This window comes from Culex quinquefasciatus, chromosome 2 (assembly GCF_015732765.1).
Source record: "Culex quinquefasciatus strain JHB chromosome 2, VPISU_Cqui_1.0_pri_paternal, whole genome shotgun sequence".
Classification (NCBI taxonomy): Eukaryota; Metazoa; Arthropoda; class Insecta; order Diptera; family Culicidae; genus Culex; species Culex quinquefasciatus.
In genome coordinates this window covers 58,636,368-58,658,069 of record NC_051862.1, presented here as the reverse complement: position 1 = coordinate 58,658,069, position 21,702 = coordinate 58,636,368, and the positions used below count along the sequence as shown (strand labels likewise).

General features: G+C 33.1%; 1 protein-coding gene across 14 annotated transcripts in view; it reads left to right on the top strand.

Annotated features, from left to right (window-relative positions):
• LOC6038130 (probable phospholipid-transporting ATPase IA) overlaps positions 1–21,702 on the top strand; it is a 158,512-nt gene that overhangs the window by 74,258 nt on the left and 62,552 nt on the right. For 3 of the 14 annotated variants that reach the window (XM_038250601.1, XM_038250600.1, XM_038250599.1), the window contains exon 2: positions 15,506–15,813. The exons of the other annotated variants lie outside the window; for them this stretch is intronic. In XM_038250601.1, coding sequence (XP_038106529.1) covers positions 15,711–15,813 — 103 coding nt within the window. In that variant the 5' untranslated portion in view covers positions 15,506–15,710. The remainder of the gene's footprint in view (positions 1–15,505; positions 15,814–21,702) is intronic. 14 annotated transcript variants of the gene reach the window in all.

The following is a 21,702-nucleotide window of genomic DNA, read 5'->3' as shown; positions in this document are numbered from 1 at the left end:
AACACAATAGATTTTGATGATTCTTTTACAAATAATCAAACAAAATGGGAAGTTTTGAGTCATCCCTGAACTAAGCTGTTTTTATAATTCTCCTATGAGAAAAAAAAACATTTTTATCAGACCTCAACATTTTCATTTATTTCAGAACCGAGATAGATAGTTGAATTCCCAAAAATACAACAATGGTACCAAAGCTACGAATCAAAAACAAAATTAAAAATATATGATTTTCGGAAAATATTGATCAAAATCGTCGTACAAATATTGTAATTCGTTTTTGGGCATAATTTTTTGAGGAGAATTCTCATATCTTTTGCTGAACTCATTATTCAAACAACTTTTTTGTAAAACTGGTTATAAACACTTTGCTTGTTCACTTCCTATTTAGCTATTTATCACTTGATTTCAGTTGAAAACGCTTTTTATTAGCTGTAATTGAAAGTCATGAAGCTGATTTGCCAAGTAACAGGCTAAACCGGCTGTTTACACACAAAAGTCCATTTGACACAAAATTTCTATCTCTTAACGGTTTCTTGCTACAAATCACGTACTGAAACGTGCCTTAGTAAAAATTCCGAAACATGAAAGGGGTCGTACCGCCCCACCGTCTCGGGATATCGAAAAATTAACCTCGGATTCGTGATTAGGGAGCAAAATTACATCTTAGCGCAAAGTTTCACGGAAATCGAAGAGAGGTCGTTGCTCAATTTTATCCGATTTCGGGTGGTTTGGCGGAGGATGCCCCATTTTCCTTTGTGCCCATTTTCGTTCCAAAACTTGTTGGTTTTTTCAAATTAAAAACAAATTGTTTTTTTTTCTAATAAAAACCCACCGTGCTTGTATGTTTTGCCACCTCACTGCAGTCGAAGGAAAAAAAATAAACCACAACTCAACAGTTGTACATCAGTGGTAAATCAGCCATAACTCAACTCCTACTACACTACCTTCTGCTAACTCTCACTCACTCGTCAGACAAGCTCACCTTCGACACCGAGACCGAGACAGTACAACTTTCTTCCAGTCACCAGCTCACGTTTGGGGCCATGTTTTATTTTTCTTCTTGTCTTCTTCATGTTTCTCTGCCCGCAAAAAACCGCCGAAATCCACACTCTTTTGGCGTGTATCTATTTTCGTACTATTTTGTCCCGCCGTGTCAGAATTTTGCTCTGTGTTGGTGCGATGGAAATGTGGAAAACCCTCATGGAGAGAATTTTCCCTCTCACCCCTCAAAGTGGGGGCGCAGGAAAAACGGGTTAAATTAAATAAACACCTGTTGAGAATGGCTTCACTCATTTGTCCTCACGGCGGGCGGGGAGAAGGCAATCGTGAATGACGCCAATCAGTTTCATTGACTGAAAGTTGGTACTAATTCTGTCGTTGAGCGAATTTCGCTTGGTTGCGCTTTTTTTTTGGAGACAGCAGGGGAAAATCGGACTCGGGTAAAAAAACGGTGCGGTGATTTGTGTGTGCGTTGGAGGAAAATCGAAACAAGATGTCTCCGTTATAATTAAGCGTGAAAATGGAGGTCACGAGAGTGTGAAATTGACGGAGGGAATATTTATGTGTGTGTGTTGTTTTTTGTTCGGCATAAACAAGAATTGGAGCCAGGTTTAGGTTACGCTTGAGCGAGGTGAATTTTAGCGAGAAATAGTGACTTTGTTGATGAGATTGGAATAAATCGGGATAGCGATAGAAATCTGCAATTCATTCAGTTGGTAATTTTGTGAACCAACATTGATATTTTATGAAAAATATTATTCAGAAATTCTGTTTGTATTGTTGTCAGTTGGGGTGATAAGAAATTATATTTGTTTTTTTTTTCAGTTGAGGTGGTCTTGAACTCATGTAATATTTTTAACGATTTTATCAACATCTCAGAGTTGAATCAATGAAACTTATTTATTTGATATTTTGCTAACATTGGCAGAATTTCATGAACACTTTTCAAAGAAGTTTTTTGCATAAACGCCACCTTGAAAAATTTCCAAAAATTGGAGGACTAAAAAAATATTACCAAAATTAGTTTTTTAGTGAGAACTTGAAAGGTGCGCGTCGCGGTCATCTCGCAGGATTTTCGATGCCGTTTCCGTCTTTGTTGTCCCCCCGATTGTGTGTGTATTTCGGTCCGGGCGATTTCGTGAAGCTTGACAGTTGCCTTGGAGAATTTGAACGGTGTGCGTCGCGGTCATCTCGCAGGATTTTCGATGCCGTTTCCGTCTTTGTTGTCCCCCCGATTGTGTGTGTTCTTCGGTCCTGGCGGTTTCGCGTTTTCGCATTTTAGTTGGTTTTATCTTTCCACAGTCGGCTGTCTAAGATTCAATCATTTATGCTAAACTCAACACCAAATAACCGGGAATAGTCTCATCCGCATACTCCGACTGTTTGCCTTGAGAATGCATAATACATCACACCATTAAACAAAATTTATTGATTATTGGGTCGCATCATCATCCTCTATGTTGAATCCTGGCCATTACCCTTTCCCACTAACAAAATCCCAAGTAGAAGTAGTTTTCCGGCACACGTGGGGGTGTGGATATCGTATAGAACCCACCCTTTGTAGCAACCTGTGCTAACTAACATTTCCGTCCAAATCCCCCGAGATCTACAAACTGACATGGCGGGCGCCGTTGGTGGCCAACGACTGTTACCTATTTGCTCCAGATCTAGTTTTAATGATCTTGATGTTTTATCTTTTCAGCGCATTCATACATGCTGTTGATAAGGGAAACACCATTAGATCGTTTAAGCGTATGGTCGGTTGTATTGATAGGATATTACGGTCCTGTTCAGCAACGGAGAAGGACAACCATGGGTGGTCTCTCATGCTCATGCTCATGCTCATTACCAAAATTAGTTTTTTAGTTTATAAAAATCTTATAAATCATTGAGAATGCATTTTATAATGCTGATTTTTGCATTTGTTTACGGTGTGTATTGCTTTAGAACAGCGATTCTCAACGGGGTACCGGGCCTACTTGATTTACACGGTAGGGGGTACCAGCCTAGAAGAAGGTTGAGAATCGCTGCTTTAGAAGAACAAACTTAAGATTAAAAATTCGAATCGAAATATTTTGTCAGGGGGTCTACAGCGACATCTTTCAAAGATATTTTATCCATTTTAAAGGAAAAAAAAGGGAGAAAAAAAAGAAGGTTTCTTAAGAAAAAATCGCTGAAAATCGATGGTTCACATACCTATCTTTTTTTTTATCAATATGTTATGTTAAATAACCGGAAAGATAAATTCAATAAGGGTTTCCGAATCCAATTTTATCAGATTTCATGCTGCAAAAAATGTACTCCAAAATCAGAACAGATTGAAAGTGTGTAAATTTTATTGATTGCGTCATGTTGGTTTCCATGATTTATTTGAAAAATCATAATTTAATATATGTTTTACCAAGTTTGTTAATTTTTTATTACATCCGTGTAAATTTGAGGTTTAGTTACCAAAAAATAGTCATAAAATCATTACAAAAAGAATTGTCGTTGAAAATATAAAAAGTGGTTATTACTTCATAAATAATTTTGAAACATAAATATTTTTTTCGTATGTATTAACCATAAAATATAAATATAATTTTGAATCAAATTATTGAATCATTTAATCAATGTTCAACATTGCACAGATATTTTTTTCAAAACAACAATGTTTTTTTGTGTTACTAAAACAGAATTCATAAATATATTCAAACTTCTAAGTAAATGTGAAAAATAATGATTCATGATTCAAAATTGGTTTTGACTGCAATAAAAATGAAGAATTTAAATGAAAAAGTCTTTTGATCATGATTTTCAACTTACTTTTTATTTAAAAAAAAAACTTCAAATTTATATGAAATTTGTCAAAAAATATAAAACTTAGTTAAAAAATAAACATTTAATTGTGAAATTTTATTTTAGATTTATGAAACCACAAATTTACAAATTTATAGTAATCTAACAAAATATGTCACAAGCAAAACAATTTTTTTTAAATAAAAGGTAAAATTTGTGGAATATGTTAGTTTTGATAGTTATTAGGTTTGAATATATGTTAGAGGATTGAATTCCGAAAACTTATATTTTGTTAAAAAAAAGTGTGTTGCACACATTTATTAAATTTTTCTTGTCTTCACATATAACTTTAAAATTGAAATTTAAATTTATCATTACTGCATTCAATCCTGCATCTGCACGCTTTATACATTATTTTATTAAAATCATGAATTTATAATAAACTGAAGTAAACGACACACAGGCAAAATTGATTTGCGACAAATGATCGATCTAAAACCAAAAAATATTGCAGATAATTTTATATTTTAAGTAGTTTTCTACAAATTCGCAAATTATTTCGCGATTTTCAGTTTTAATTATTGATTTGGATGAAACTTTGTCTATGCATTCTCTATGTCAAAAGAAGCAATTTTGCATCATTCGATTTTCCATACAAGTCTCCATACAATTTTGGGTGCTGGTCATACAAAATGGGTATGTAAATTTATGAAATTCTGCATCTTGAGAAGGAATTTTCTGATAGTTTTGGTTTGGTTTTAGGTATAAATTGTTGATTTCTTTTCGTTTTATACTTCTTGAATGAAATTTACCCATGTAAAATATTTTTGAAAAAGTGAGAAAATTTCCTTCAATTTTCTCTCTGAGACATTGAAAATCGGACAATAAGTGCTTTAAAAAAAAATTGCTCTAGATTCTGCACTATCACGCAATATGGTTCAGAAGATGTCTTTTTAAACCCCTTAAACACATCAAAAAATTTAAAACATTTTTTTGGGAATTTAACTTTTAGGATAAAAATATAATTATAAAAATTGAAACTTTTTCCGTTTACCATTTTTTTTTTCGAAAAGTCCTGCAATGTATGACCAGCCCTCAAAATTGTATGGAGACTTGTATGAAAAACTAATAATGCAAAATTGCTTCTTGTGGCATGGGGAATCAATGGAAAAAGTTTCATCCAAATAAAAATTACAAAGAAAAGTTGATTGGCGAAATCGTAGAGAACCACTCTTCTCACAAATATATCACAATGTCTTTGTAAAAAGTTCGTTATATTTTCTTATCTTGCAAACAGGTTCATTTTTAATATATTTTGATCGTTTTTCAAATTTATAAATTCAGAAATTTAGAAAATTATCTATTCTTGATTTATTGATATTTTTGTGAGTTTTTCCAGTTTTTAAAACACGTGCAGTTTGCTTAAGAACTTTGAGAAGAGATTTTTTTTAATTCGAAGAAATTTCAATGTTTTTTATTGGTTTATTTTTATTTCAATAACATTGTCCTTAGTTTTGCCATTCCTTCAAACATGAATACTTCTTGAAATAAAATTTACAGGATTTATTAATAGTATTTTTTTTAAGGCAATACTTTGATAATTTTTTTATATTTTTTTAAATTCTAAATTCAAACATATTATAAAGAATTTCATAATCTTTAATCTTATTGTTTCTATACTATATTTGTGAGTTTTTTCAAGCAAGAGCAGTCTGAATCCATTTTTTTTATTATTTTTTTTCTATAAAAAAGATTGTTTAGTTTTGTAATATTTCTGCTCGTTTTTAAATTCTACCTATGAATTGCACTAAAGCGCAACCACGACGACGAATAGTACCGTTCCGCTGTGCCAAAATATCCCCGAATTGCTCGGCAATAAAAACTTAATTAAAAAGCACACTTTGTGTGTGTACCGCCCCCTGCTTCTTTGCTATCTCCCAAAACCGCCTTACTTCAGGGGGGCGGTCCCTCCTTCTCCGGCAAATGTCGGTTAGATCATAAAAGTTTTCGCGCTATCGCCCGTCCGCACTGCAGAACATGCTGATTAGAGCACATGTGGTCGTCGTCGCCGTCCTATAGCTATGGGGGGCAGTCTCTCTTAAGTTCAACGTTGCAGAACGTCTACGCGGAGAAGGAGGTGGTTGGTGACTCATCGAAACTCAAGCCCTGAGTGTGTCACACATATCGAAGAAAATTACATTCTCAGAATAAATGGAACGATTTCAGAATCTTCAAGGTCGAAGACTGCTTTCGTAGCAGTTTCTACGCTTGCCAGTTTGGAAAACACTAAATGAACTCCTGGGGATTTTGTTTACACAGAAAGGTTTTCCCATCGCATTAGAATTCCCATAAATTTCAGCCTTAATTACTGTAAACACACCCACACCTTTGAGCAGCAGCAGTAAGAATACAACACATGGGTATTGCGGGGTCGCACGTGGCCCTGTGTTTGTAGCACGTTGTAGAGCGTCTGTTTTGACTTACTGTCATCTGAAGTTTTTTTGGAAGCATTCGAAGTCAGTTCAGAGACTTTTTGAATTTTCTTTAACAAAAAAAAGTCTAAAAATAGAATTCTCTAAAAACGATTAAAATTTATATAAAATTCAAGGAAAGTTCAACTTCACCCCACTTAACAGTCCACATTCGATAGTCGCAGCTATCACAGAGGTACTTGGCGGTGCAATTACGCCATTCTCACCTACAACGTTGACGTGTAGGCCTGCGCTATGCAAGGTGCATGGAACGAAGGTCTCCGCGCAAAACGTCACTTGCATATGCGTTTTGTCATGATTTTTCCCATTATTGTGTAATGTGAAGATTGGAGTTACTTCGGGTAGGGGTAATCGATTATTTATTCAAAGGGCCACATACATTTGAAATTTATAAAAAAAATCAATCATGGAAATTCACAGTTAAAATTTGGTTAATCTTGTTGAAAATTTGATGATTGAATATTATTCCCTCTTTTATGTTCAATTTTAACTAAAATAATATTTAAATTGCAAAATTTGACTTTCTACAACCCAAACTCGAGCTAAACATTGGCCAAAAATCCATTTTTGGAATGAAGAACTTTTAAATGTTAAGAAAATAACACGGTTGGAGGTTTGACTTGTTATATGCGACTTTATATAAATGTCATATTTTCAGGGTTAAATCTGGCTGAATTTTTAATAACTTTTCCAATATTTTATGCATTAATAAGTAAGCAGTAATTGTCATATTGTCCAAGAATTATTATGCAAATTAAAAAACTAAAAATGAAACCGGAAACATAAAACAAGAGAATTAAAGTTTCTCGTAGAACAAAAATTGCTCGAAATGACCACGGAAAAATTAAAGCTTTCGATAAAAAATTGGGCACTAGAAGGTTAACACAAACTGTTTCCTATTTAAAATGCGAAAAATGGACCCAAAATGCAATTTTAAGACTTGAACTCATTTCATGACTTTGAAAGTGTTGCTGATTATAGTTAACTTACTTTCGAAACTTTCCTAAATATTTTGGGAACTTTTTCTCAAGGTAATTCGAAGCGATTTTTTTCGCATGTAATTTTTAACAAATTATAAGTAAGGCCACAACCAACTAAAAACGAGACTATAACTAAAGAGTTTAAAAAATACATTTGAAAAATCGCTGAAAGCATAAACAGAATAACTTTAAATTTGCAAGTGTACAATTATATATTTTTTTAATTGTGAATGTCAAATATTTTTTTAAGAGAAATAACAGACAACTATTTGAAAAGAACTAACATTGTTTTGATTTGATTTTAAAAAAATATTTAGAACTCAAAATTAAAAAGAAAATCTTAAATATAACTTCGTTAACATAAAAAAAACAAAACATAAAGCTATTTATAAATACAAAAAAAGCATTCAAAAAAACAAGAATTGGCTAGCCATCTTTTTAATATGGCTTCAGGTTCAAAGTATAAGTTAAATATTTTTCATTCAATTCAATTACAAACGATTGCAAACACGTTAAAAAAATTCCATAAATTCTTTCCGTTTATGACAGTTGAGCAATTCTCTACCAAAACCGGAAATGGATTTTATTTGTATTTTTTGATTTGGCTCAAACTTTGAGGGGGCCTTCCCTATGACCAAATATGCTATTTTGTGTCATTGGTTCACCCATACAAGTCTCCATACAATTTTGGCAGCTGTCCATACAAAAATGGTATGTAAATATTCAAACAGCTGTAACTTTTGAGTGAATTTTCTGATCAATTGGGTGTCTTCGGCAAAGTTGTAGGTATTGTTGAGGACTTTTGAGAAAAAATAGGTACACGGAAAAAAAATTGCAGATTTTTTTATCAACTTTTTTTTTCATTAAAACTCAATTTCCCAAAATAAGTATTTTTTGATTTTCGAGATTTTTTGATATGTTTTAGGGGACAAAAATCCGCAACTTTTGAGCCATAGAGAAACATGGTCAAAAAATCTGCCGCCGAGTTATGAATTTTTGAAAAAATAGTGATTTTTGGAAAAAATTGAAGTTTCATGCAAAAACAAGTTTGACATTACTTTTTAATGCGAAATTGAATTTGCAATCGAAAAGTACTTTACAGATTTTTTGATAAAGGGCTCCGTTTTCAAGATATAGCCACCGAAAGTTTGATTTTAGCGAAATATTTGCAGTTTTTCAATTTTTAAAAATAGTGACCATGAGTGACCATTTCCAAAAATATTTTTTTTGAAAAGTTCAGAAAATTTGCTATAAAATTGTCTAAGAGACATTGAAGATTGGACCTCTGGTTGCTGAGATACAGCGGCTTAAAGAAAAAGAAACACGAAAATTGAAGTTTTCTAAGTCTCACCCAATCAGCCCACCATTTTCTAATGACGATATCTCAGCAACTAATGGTCCGATTTTCAATGTTAAAATATGAAACATTCGTGAAATTTTTCGATCTTTTCGAAAAAAATATTTTGAAATATAAAATATAATATATAATATAATATAAAAATATTTGTAATATTGAATATTACGCCCATTAAAAATGCTAGTCTTGATTTAAAAATTTTCAAAATATTTTTTTCGAAAGAATCGGAAAATTTTACGAATGTTTCATAATTTAACATTGAAAATCGGACCATTAGTTGCTGAGATGTCGTCATTAGAAAATGGTGTGTTTTTTTGGTGATATTAAGAAAACTTAAATTTTCGTGTTTCTTTTTCTTAAAGCGGCTCTTTCATAACTCGGCGGCAGATTTTTTGACCATGTTTCTCTATGGCTCAAAAGTTGCGGATTTTTGTCCCCTAAAACATATCAAAAAATCTCGAAAATCAAAAAATACGTATTTTGGGAAATTGAGTTTTTGTAAAAAAAATGTTGATAAAAAAATCTGCACATTTTTTTCCGTGTACCTATTTTTTTCTCAAAAGTACTCAACAATACCTACAACTTTGCCGAAGACACCAAATTGATCAGAAAATTCACTCAAAAGTTACAGCTGTTTGAATATTTACATACCATTTTTGTATGGACAGCAGCCAAAATTGTATGGAGACTTGTATGGGTGAACCAATGACGCAAAATAGCTTATTTGGTCATAGGGAAGGCCCCCACAAAGTTTGAGTCAAATAAAAAAATACAAAAAAAAAATGGTCGAAATCGGCCGATTTCGTAGAGAGTTGCTCAGTTGGGAATTTTTATCGCGATTTCCAAAAATTTAAGCTTTATGTTATTCTACATAAACTGACTGTGGTTCAATCAAAGACGTATTAAATTTGGCGCTTTTCTCCAATTGTAATTATTATAAATAATTAATAAGGTCTAAATTGTTACTAAATGTATAAAAAATGTATATAACACATAATTATTTTTTTAATGATTCTGATTAAAAAGTATTAATCACTGTAAAATTTAAAACAAATCCAACTATTTAAATAGCTAAATATTTACTTAGTTAACTTCTAAAAAATAATTGCAATTGTATCGTATTGTTGTTGTTATGGTTTTCTTTTTTGCATTTCTTTAAATTAAGCTGAAGGAAATAAGAAAGTAAATGTAAAGAAGTTAATATCGAACAAATTAAAAGAACTTGCTTTAGATTTATTTTGTTTGGGAGATGTTTAAAATAAAACATATTACAAAGCAACAATAAATTAAAGGAACCATTCTCGCTTACTTTTTTAAAAGGTCCTATGTACATGGGTAATTCTCCGCCAACTCACACAGCAGTTGCCCCGACCCCTCTTCGATTTGCGTGAAACTTTGTCCTGAGGGGTAACTTTTGTCCCTGATCACGAATCCGAGGTCCGTTTTTTGATATCTCGTGACCGAGGGGCGGTACGACCCCTTCAATTTTTGAACATGCGAAAAAAGAGGTGTTTTTCAATAATTTGCAGCCGGAAACGGTGATGAGATAGAAATTTGGTGTCAAAGGGACTTTTATGTAAAATTAGACGCCCGATTTGATGGCGTACTCAGAATTCCGAAAAAACGTATTTTTCATCGAAAAAAACACTAAAAAAGTTTTAAAAATTCTCCCATTTTCCGTTACTCGACTGTAAAAATTTTTGGAACATGTCATTTTATGGGAAATTTAATGTTCTTTTCGAATCTACATTGACCCAGAAGGGTCATTTTTTCATTTAGAACAAAATTTTTCATTTTAAAATTTCGTGTTTTTTCTAACTTTGCAGGGTTATTTTTTAGAGTGTAACAATGTTCTACAAAGTTGTAGAGCAGACAATTTCAAAAATTTTGATGTATGAACATAAGGGGGTTGCTTATAAACATCACGAGTTATTACGAAAAAAAGTTTAGAAAATGATGGTTGTCGTTGATCATGGCCGTTCATCGTCACCCGCGACAGACACGGACGACGAAACAAAGAGAAATGCAAAAAGTAACTTTTCCAAAACATTGTTTTGTAAAATCGTGAACATTCGTGGTGGTTTTAAGGAAACCCCTTTATTTACATATATTTTTTTTTAATTGTCTGCTCTACAACTTTGTAGAACATTGTTACACTTTAAAAAATCTCCCTGAAAAGTTAGAAAAAAACACAAAATTTTGTTCTTAATGAAAAAAATACCCTTCTGGGTCAAGTAGATTCGAAAAGTACATTAAATTTCCCTTAAAAAGACATGTTCGATTTTTTTTTACGGGCGAGTAACGGAAAATGGCAGGGTTTTTAAAACTTTTTTAGTGTTTTTTTTAGGAGAGACATACCATCCTGCATTTTGCGTGAGTCTTTTTTGTAACATCTTAGGCTCTTTTCACAAAAATTTCGAGCGAAAAAAAAAATCGTGGGTTCACCTCCAAATTTTACTTTTAAACATAAAAATCGAAAATCTAATAAAAGTGGCGTGATTTTTTTTCTTTCAGTGTATTTTTTCGGAAAACCCGTCAAATTTCCTGCAAGTTTGTGTTTGAACACTTTTGATATAACGGCTTCGAGTTACAGCAATATTTAAATTACGAAATACAAAAATATTTAAAACACTCACGCCCTTCTCAAATGTAATTATCGAGCTAAACTGGCTCCATATACACAAAAATGGCTTACATAAGCGTAGGATAACATGTCTAAAAAGTTTCATTGAAATCGGAGAGGATCGAGAAAAAAGTACCTAAAAAATTCCTGTTTTGGCTGGAATTAATCCAAAGCTTCTTTTTTGCAAACAAATCTAGGGGTAAACAAAACTAATAATTTTGCTTTTGGTTTAAAATTATGGTTTCTTTTCCATATTTAACTACCATCAAGTTTTTTTTAATCATTTGAAAGTTTTAACACAATTTATTTATGTTGAAGTTTTAGCGTTTTTTAAAACCTTATTTTAATCTTCTTTAATAACCATGTAAATAGCGCATTTTTCGAAGATTAAAAAAATATACAGGTTATTTTGGGTAACTTTTGTCCAGCGAATGCTGAGGGTTAATTGATGAGCTTAGCCACTCATTAAGATGAGTTATCTTTCATCGCCTTAACCCGTGTTTTCAATTTAATCTCACTTTACGATTCACTAACATTTCGCAAAGTTACGACCTCTACTGGGGAGGGAAGCCAATCTGATTTTCCCGACTGGGCAAGTCAGCGCAATAATGACATATACTCTCCTTCCACGAAGAAGGAAGGACGGAAATGACGTATCGCTCAATTGTCTCCGGCTCAACTAACGAGCGATTCATCGACGTGGTGCCGTTTTACGGCCCTTTGATGACTCGGCCGTCCGGATGATGTCAGCGGCGTCAATCGATATGCTGGGGGGCACTTGCCCACAATGTGGCACCTCGTGTAAAGACCTCGGCAATTTTCTTCCGACCAATTCTTCACTTGTGTCAAGAGCTACACGAAGTCTCAGAAAAAGCTTATTTTATTAGTTAAATAGTTCAACTTGTTTGATATAAAAAAAACAAATTTTAATTTTTACAGAATATATATAATTTAACAAAAAATAAATAAATTCAAACTAAGAAAATTATTTCACTTAGCCAAGAGCTCATTATTCATGAAAGACAGCTAATGAAGGCAAGGCCGCTAATTTCAGGTGTCTCGCCAAAAAGGTGTTTAACAAACATCAACAACACCACCACCGTCGATATCAGCTCCAATACACCATTAGCAAAACAAACCAGTCACTATAGCCAAACAAGTGTAATTACAAATTTGGCAACCGGTTGGCCCTGTCCGTCAACGGGTTGATGGTTAGATGACTGTGACGATGATGACGAAGCCTAGCGCGTGGCACACGTTCCGTTTGCAAGCAAGTTTGAGCTAATGACGACTATAAAAGCTAAATACGTTGCCTGATGTGTTTGTTTTGATTATGAGTAATCATTGCACAACATCGTATGTTGACTGCATATCTAAATAAGTTTTAAGGATGATGGAGGTTTTGATCGATTTTCCAAGAAATCAGCCCTATTTATTTAATTTTTATCATTGATTTAAATTAAATTATTATAAACTATTTGAAAAACTTACTATAGTACTTAAGTGAAATTTTGATAAAGTGCGCCGTTTTCAAGTTAAAGCCATTTTTAGGTAACTTTTTGAAAATAGTCGCAGTTTTTCATTTTTTTTTTAAATAAGTGCACATGTTTGCCCACTTTTGGAAAGAATAGTTTTGAAAAGCTGAGAAAATTCTCTATATTTTGCTTTTTTGAACTTTGTTGATACGACCCTTAGTTTCTGAGATATGAGGCAAGCAATGATTTAAAAACAGGAAAATTTATTTTTTCTAAGTCTCACCCAAACAACGCACCATTTTCTAATGTCGATATCTCAGCAACTTATGGTCCGATTTTCAATGTTAAAATATGAAACATTCGTGAAATTTTCCGATCTTTTCGAAAACAATATAAATTTTAAACTAAGACTAATATTTCAAAAGAGCCAAACATTCAATATTACGCCCTTTTCAAATGTTGTCTTGATTTAAAAATTTTGAAAATATTTTTTTCGAAAGTTTCATATTTTGACATTGTAAATCGGACCATTAATTGCTGAGATATCGACATTAGAAAATGGTGGGTTGTTTGGGTGAGACAAAGAAAACATCAATTTTCCTATTTTTAAGCCTTTGCATGGCAATATCTCAGAAACTAAGGGTCGTATTAACAAGCAAAATATAGAGAATTTTCTCAACTTTTCAAAAATATTTTTTTCAAAAGTGGGCAAACATGTGCACTATTTAAAAAAAAATAAAAACTGCGACTATTTTTAAAAACGTTAATTAATCCACCCTTAGGTGGTTGGTGCCTTCCTCACATTCGTTGGAAAGGTCATTTAATTACCTATCCAAAGATAGGTCGCATGATATATTTGGAAAACGTTTTCATCAAAATATCTGGGATCTGGCCTCCAAAAAGTGTATAAATAACACTTAAGTGCTTATAACTTTTGATAGGGTTGTCAGATTATCAATGTTTAAAACGCGTTGGAAAGGTCTTTTGATTACCCATCCAACGACAGGTCGCATAATAGATCCGGACAAAGTTTTCATAACGATATCTGAGATCCGGCTTCCAAAAAGTACATAAATAACACTTAAGTGCTAATAACTTTTGATAGGATTGTCAGATCTGCAATGTATTGGTCGCGTTGGAAAGGTCTTTCGAATACCTTTCTAAAAATGTATAACATGCCAGGTTTTCTTACAAAAACCACCCTTTTTACAATCTTCCGGACTTTTGTTAAAATCGTTTTTTTAGCATAACTTTTGAAGTACTTAACTAAACCACATAAATTTTAATAGCGACTTATGGGACCACAAGACGGATCGAATGACGCCAAAACGGACAAAATCGGTTCAGCCACCACACACACAGACATTTGCTCATAATTTGATTCTGAGTCGATAGGTGTAAATGACGGTAGGTCTAGGAGGTCTAAATAAAAAGTTCAGTTTTCGAGTGATTTTATAGCCTTTCCTCAGTAAGGTGAGGAAGGCAAAAAGTCACCTAAAAATGGATTTAACTTGAAAACGGTGCATTTTATCAAAATTTCACTACAGTACTTTTTGATTGCAAATTTGATTTTACATCGAAAAATGAAGTTGAAAAATTTTTGCGACCAATTTTTCGATTTTTTAAAAAAATCAGTATTGATTCAAAAATTCATTCAAAGATTTTTTACACAACCTGGAAATATCTGAAAAGTTGGCATTTGATGTCCTCTTAAACATATCAAAAAAATAATAAAAATAGTGTTTTTTGCAAATCAAGTTTTAGTGACAAAAAGTGAAATTAAAAATCACCAAATTTTTTTTACCTTGTATCATTTTTTTCCAGTGAAGTCCGTATCCATACCTACAACTTTGCTGAAGACACCAAATCGATCAAAAAATTCCTTCACAAGATACAGATTTTTGAATTTTTCACATATCATTTTTGTATGGACAGCTGCCAAATTTGTATTTATATGGACAAACTAATGATGCAAAATGGCTTCTTTGGGCATACCGAAGCCATCAAAAAAGTTTCAGTCGGATTAAAAAATATAAAAATCAAAATTGATGAAAAAATACTGATTTCGTAGAGAATTGCTCAACTGCACTTAGACACAGCTCAAATTCTCCAACTTCCGGCTCAAAGCTAGGGGAGAACAAACTTTTTTTTCACTCAATTCCAAAATAAAAACATCCGCAGCTTGCTCGCTTGATAGCAACACACACTTGAGTCAACTTAAGAGCAATCCAACCGTGAAACTGAACCCCCCACTCGAGCTCACACCAGCTGATATTTCCCATATATCCATCCGTTCGCAGAAGTGCAAAATCTGCCCGGAATAAGCTCTCCACAATCGACGAAGCCCGTTAGCTGAATTGATTGTGTGGGGGCAGTGCTGCCAGAAAATCTTCCAGAGTTTTGGTTTTAGAATTGAAGCATTTGGGAATCTATTTTTTAACTAAGTTTATCTTTTATTTTAAAAACAAACCTTTAAATCGCCTTTAAAAAAAATCAAAAAATTTGGCACCACTGCCAGCGCTTGAAAAACCAATCTGAACCGCGGCGAACCGCAGAGCTGTGTACCGAATCGTCCGTCGTGTGGCGTACAAGTTCAAACCCAGCGCCGAAACTGGCACTCGCCGGCAGAAATAATAATTATTAACAACTCGAACAACTATTTCGCCAACAAAGAGGCGGCTGCTGCTGCACCGGCAGCAAACAACATCAACCGCGCACAACAATTCGCGGTCACGGCAAATACTTTGTGGTGTCAACGAAAAGTTGTACGAAATTACAGAAAAAATTGTGTTATTTTTCAGTCAACATAATTCAGCTTTCATAATGTTACCAACAATGCGTGTGAAAATGTATCAATATGAAGAAGCAGTGTTGCCAGTGCACGGCAGTGAAAAAATGTTATAAATAAAAAAGTCAAAGGTGTAAATAGTCCAGTGAGAGTGAGAGTTTCAAAAGCGAGGCGGCATTTATCGTCGAAGAAGTCAGAGTGTCATCTGAGGAGCAGCTATGCAACAGGCGCGGGACTTTGTCAACGGAGTCATCATCAGAATCCGCCGGAGCCACAACATTCCGCAGGGCTGCTGGAGAAGAAAGGCCAAAGCAGGACGAAGTAAGTTGAATTTTTGCAATAAAAAAAAATGATAAAAAGTGCTTAGTAAGGGTAATGTTCACTTTAGACAACTTTAAAATGACGGTTTTATGATTTTTCATTGAATTTTGTAAGAATATTTATGTTGTTTTTCTTGCGAGTTTCTTATCACTTTTATTCTCTTGTTTTATTTACAATTAAGTCAATCTGTTTCGGATACAATTTTGTTTGTTTATGTTTGTGTTTTTCATTCCATTTCTTATTGTTGCTCCCTTAACTTCTTAAATATTTTCTTCAAAGCTTCATAGAAAGCTTTAAATATTAAAAGGTCTTTGAAAGATTGTTAAAAAATCAAAACATGTCAAACAGTAAACAACATAAAGTGTTCCCGAGACTTTTGATCCCACTCCTTCATGATTTTGATAAGTTTTACAATAAGGCCAATGCAAATTTTATTTCCAATTTTTGTTTGCTCCTACTTTATCAAAAAATCAGAAAAAAATTAAACTGGAAATTTTGAATTTGTATTTTAAACTTGTCAAATATAAAGTTAATTATTTAGGATACAGTGTTAAGTTGTATTCACATAAAGGTGTATTCACATTATACCGCAGCCGCATTTGCAAAATTTGACAGTACGGACGCACAGTGCGGACGCGATTTCTCCAATGCATTTCATATGCAGCCATTCACACTGTTCCGCATCCGTATGCGGATCCGTACTGCGGATACGGATGCGGAACAGTGTGAATGGCTGCATATGAAATGTATTGGAGAAATCGCGTCCGCACTGTGCGTCCGTACTGTCAAATTTTGTGCGGATGCGGCTGCGGCTGCGGATGCGGTATAATGTGAATACACCTTAATACCGCATCCGCAGCCGCATCCGTATAAAATTTGACGCAGTACGGATCCGTATACGGATGCGGTTCAGTGTGAATGGGAACATTTGAAATGCATTGGAGAAATCGCTTCCGCACTGTGCGTCCGTACTGTCAAATATTTTGCGGATGCGGCATGCGGCTACGGATGCGGCTAAGTTTGAATACACCTTAAAACACGGAATGTAAACAATAACAAACACGTTTTGTTTGGCTGACCATTATGTGCTTTGTTCCGAAGTTTGGTTAAAGTTGGTTACTGGAGTCCCGAGTTATAATTACAAATGTTTACGGTAGTCTAACTTGTACGTGCGTCAAACGCGTTCTGACCTCAAATCCCTTTGGCCAGTTGTCGCACTTATATCAATTTTCAGGGAGTGACAAGATAGCACGACAAGATTAAAACTACTTTCATATGCAAAGTGACAAAAAATTTCGGAACTTTTTTGGTTTTCATTGAATATCTCAGGATTGAAATCGAATTTTTGGGATCAGTGAAGGTCAAAAGATGAGGCATTGTGAGCTGCACAAAATGGCGTTCTTAATTCAATTTGACCCAAAATGCACGTGCGACAAGTTAGCATGACGGCGACGATTTGTCCTTTTTTAATCAAATAAAAAATTATTGATCTCTCCACAAATTTTGAATTTTATTTTGAACATATCGTATAAAGGCGCAAAACTCCAGGATAAAGAACATATTCATAAACTCGTTAATATTACTCAAATTTATAACAGAAACCGTTGCAAATATTTTCCAAAGACATGTCTTCAATGTTGGCTGGAAAAATTAGCTGTCATTTTTTTTTACAAGCTTCATCATTTAAATAAAAAAGACTTGCAGCCAGCTGAAAACAATTTAAATACCTAGTAGTTTATGTAAAAGGATGCAAAATGAATATTTTTCAGCACGTGTCATACATTTATCCAACGAGGTTTGCCGAAAACAATCGTTTAAAAGAATTGAAACAGACGTCCATGTTTTTAGTAAATTTACCGTTGAACCAAAATTATATTTACTTGAGTGCTGAAAGTAGAACTTTTCAGTCCTTGTATTGAAATGTATTATTTATCAATTCTATTTTTCTATGAAAAAAGGCCGTTTTTTTCGAGAATGACACGAAATTGATATTTAATGCATTGTTGAATTAAATTAAAAATATTTTGTTTTTTTTTGCCGGATTTAAAAAAGGTTATTTTTGTCACATTAAAATGAACTTTTAGAAATATCTTCATCGGCCTAAGTAAAATCATGTATAAAGCATTTTGTGATAATTTTTGCTTAATATTTTGAAATTTAGGCTTCTAATAAAGTTTCTTTGTTTGAGATAATTTTATTGTTTTCCGCATTTAAATTATTCTATTTTACCAATTTTGAGCAATTCTCTCCACAGTCGGCATTTTTTTTTATTTTAGTTTTTATATTTGGCGATTTGGCTGCAACTTTGTGACAAGTTTGCCTCGTCCTTCAAATCCATACTAAATTGGAATGTAAAAATCGAAACCATGTATCCCGGGAAGGGATTTTACGATCGATATGGTTTCATATCGAATTTCAGTAAGAAAAGAAAACTGAAAAAACATTTAAACTTTTGAAAAAATACCAATTATTCATATTTTTTTAAGAAAGAGTAAAATTTCTATAAACCGGACTAATGAGCTGTAGAAAATTATTCTCAGTTTTATTCATAAAGACCTTTTTATTTTAATATTTTGATTTCCAAATACAAAGAAATTGCACAATACAAAAATTTCAAAAATCTATTGAAACAATACAATCAAACAGTTTTTCGAAAAAAAAATCGCTTTTTAAGTTCTTAGTGATCTAAATGGTAATTTCAGGTAAAAAAATATTTTATTATTTTTTTTACGAATGGTAAATTTCAATTTCTGGTTAAAAAAAATCATCAACAATCTGTAAAAAAAAGCTGTGAAACAGCACAAAAAATAAATTGTTGAGAATAATTAAATTTACAAAATGTATTTTTTTGTACTGAACATTTCTAATCATAACTCACCTTTGTTGAAAACACCGAAATTGATTGACAAGGGATACTATACAGATGCCCGTTTTACGTGACTAGCCTACAAAATTGTATTGAGATTTGTATGAAAAACCAATAATGTTAAGTGGCTTTTGTTGATACTAACTCTGCGAGACAAAGTTTCATCCAAATAAAACGCTACAAAACCACTTAAAAAACATGAACAAAACCAAAAACAGAAAATCATTTAAATTACTTATTTTAAGCATTTTTTAAATAATATATAAAACATGGAACCTTTTTTTCTCCGATTTCTGTGTTTTAATAGGATTTATGATTTAAAAATTTTATCATCGAATTTAACTATTTATACGAATAAATAGGTTTGGGCTTCGAACAATATTAATTAATCAATTCAGTTTTATTGGTGAATTATCAATATACAATAAGTTCTTTTGGAATACATAACAGAGTTTTGGAGTTACTTTCAGCTGTGTGTTACATCATAATCCATTTTGGAACAATTGTTGCTTGTAGTTAAAGGGTTACCGAAAGTAAGAAAAAGATGCAATTTTGTACAGTTTTTGTGTTTTTATTTGTTAGTTGTTCTTTTTTCTTCTTAAAAAAAAGATTGATTTGATGATCCAATTAGGTAGATTTATTCTTCTATATTGCTGCGAAAAAAATTGCAGTTCTATTGGTTTATTATTCAAATAATTTGATTTAAATCTTCGAATTAGGAAAAAATAAAAGCTTGTTTTTTATTTTGAATAATCAAATTCAATCAACAAATATTTAAATTACTTTTATTCAACCAAAAATACCGCCCTCTCTGCACTCTAAAATTATGCAAAATAAGCACGCACGCACGGCCGCACCGAACTGACCTACTTATGCTGCTCTGCATCTCCCACCTACGAGCTAAGCTCAAACAATAACAAATCAATATAAATGCAATGCATAAACACGTGCCGACCCGACCCGACCCTTCCTGCTACTTTCTTCTGCTGCTGCCGCCAGGTCCCAACCCGACAGCTTCTGCCAACAGTCAGTGAGATTTGGAGCAAAAAAATGTCGAAGGTACGAGAGCAAAAACTGCTCACACATGAGTGAGACATAAAAAGGGTTTAAAAGTTGCACAGTTAGAAAAATCTGAATTTAATTACGTCATCGACAAGGTCAGATTGCATGCAAACTTGTTTTCAAGTTTATTTGACTTGTATGCAAAATTACCAAAAAAATTTTTTTTAAGTATTTAAAGTGCACTAAATTCTCCATTTCCACATGAATATTCAAAGCACCACGTTTTTTTCTGTTGCGTTCCAGCCAAACAGTTTGCAGTTTGGATGCAACTCACAGTCGGTCCCACTTTTTTTTGGCTCGGCTCTTCCCCCCACTTTAAGGTTAGCTTGTGCGGAAGCTCATAAATTTCCTGCACTCCTCTTCGGTGTGGGCCGACCTCGAGGCCACTTTATCGTTCCTCCCCGGCAAATACGCGGGACCATTCCCTGCTCTGTGCTCTGTTTATGTTTTCATTTGCACCCTCGCCATACACGATTCTGCGCACTGGAGCACGTGGGTTCGAGCCTCCTCGTTGTTGCGAGTGAAAAAAAAAATCCCAGTTAAAAGTTTGGACCTTTCCTGTTGGACCATGAAGGATACCATTGGATGTTATCCTTAACCTCTAGGAGGTGCACTTCTACGAATACTTGTGCAAAGTTTGGTATATTTAATGTGGAACGAATTTTCCACCCAAAGAGGAAAAACAAAAACAAATGAAACTGGTTGCACTAATACAGTTGTGCGGGGAAAATGTGGTCACCAATACTTGCGTCCGAAATGGGAAGAAGGACTTGCTTGTTCGATAGTATTTGTGCAAATTTGTTTTTCTCGCTGTGGTAGTCCAATAAGAATCTATACACTGTAAATTAAAACTAACAAATGAATGGGAGTAAATTCCAACGAGTATGCCGACGACAATCATATCAGTTAAAAATTGTTAAATTTAAAATAGTGTACTAAACAAAGCCGCCATAAACGCTTTATTTTCACCATTCAAAAATTTATTTATTACCTAGATTGAAATTTAGAACACGATGTAAATTTTTGTGTACTTAACTTATTGATTTCTTGATAACAGTTTTGAACTCTTAAAATCGAACAAATTGTGTTTCAAAATGTATGATGCAAATGCAAATAATTTTATCAATTAATAACCGTATTTTTACATTTTTATATATTTTATTTTCGAAGGTTTTTTTTAATAATTTTTCCTTCTATTGGCAAATCCATTGTTAGAATATCCATATTAGTACAAATCATAGTTGAAAGGTACTCCAAAACTCTATTAGGTTATAAGAATTACGCAATTGTGAATTGATTATTTACTAATAAAAACTAATTGAATTGAATTGAATATATATTTTATTTTTAATTTGGAAGGTTTTTTTTTTGCAATATAAATATGTTTCATGAAGGAACAGCACCCCTGCAAAAGTTGATTCATATATAGGCATTTTCTCAGCTTCTTATAGTTTTCCTTTTACACCCATTTTATTACATTTTTTGGAGTAAGTCCGTAGATCATGTTTGCCCGTGTGTAAACATTTCAGCGATCTGCACATATAATGGTGGCGGGTTTAGATTTTTTTTCTGCAATACAATAAATCAGCTGTCGGAAATGTTGATAATTGTCGATAATCGAAAAAATGTCATACACAGTAAAAAAATCATGGTAAAATTACAACTAAAAAGTGGTACATCTTTTGTGTCACAAAAAAGCTTTAATTTTACCTCTAATAATGTGGAAATTTACATCTGGCAGACACTAGGAAAAAATATCTGTAATCCCAAAAAAATATCAAACCAGTGAAAGTTATATCTAGCTTACAAAGTCCGCGCCCTAACCCGTACGGCCAACTCGCCGCTGTGAAAACTGGACGATCACAGCCAATGTAGCAAAAAATGCATGAGGACAGATTTTATGCAGGAAACCAAATTACACAAATTATATTATTTAGGAGTTTGTATTTCAGCAAAAAAAT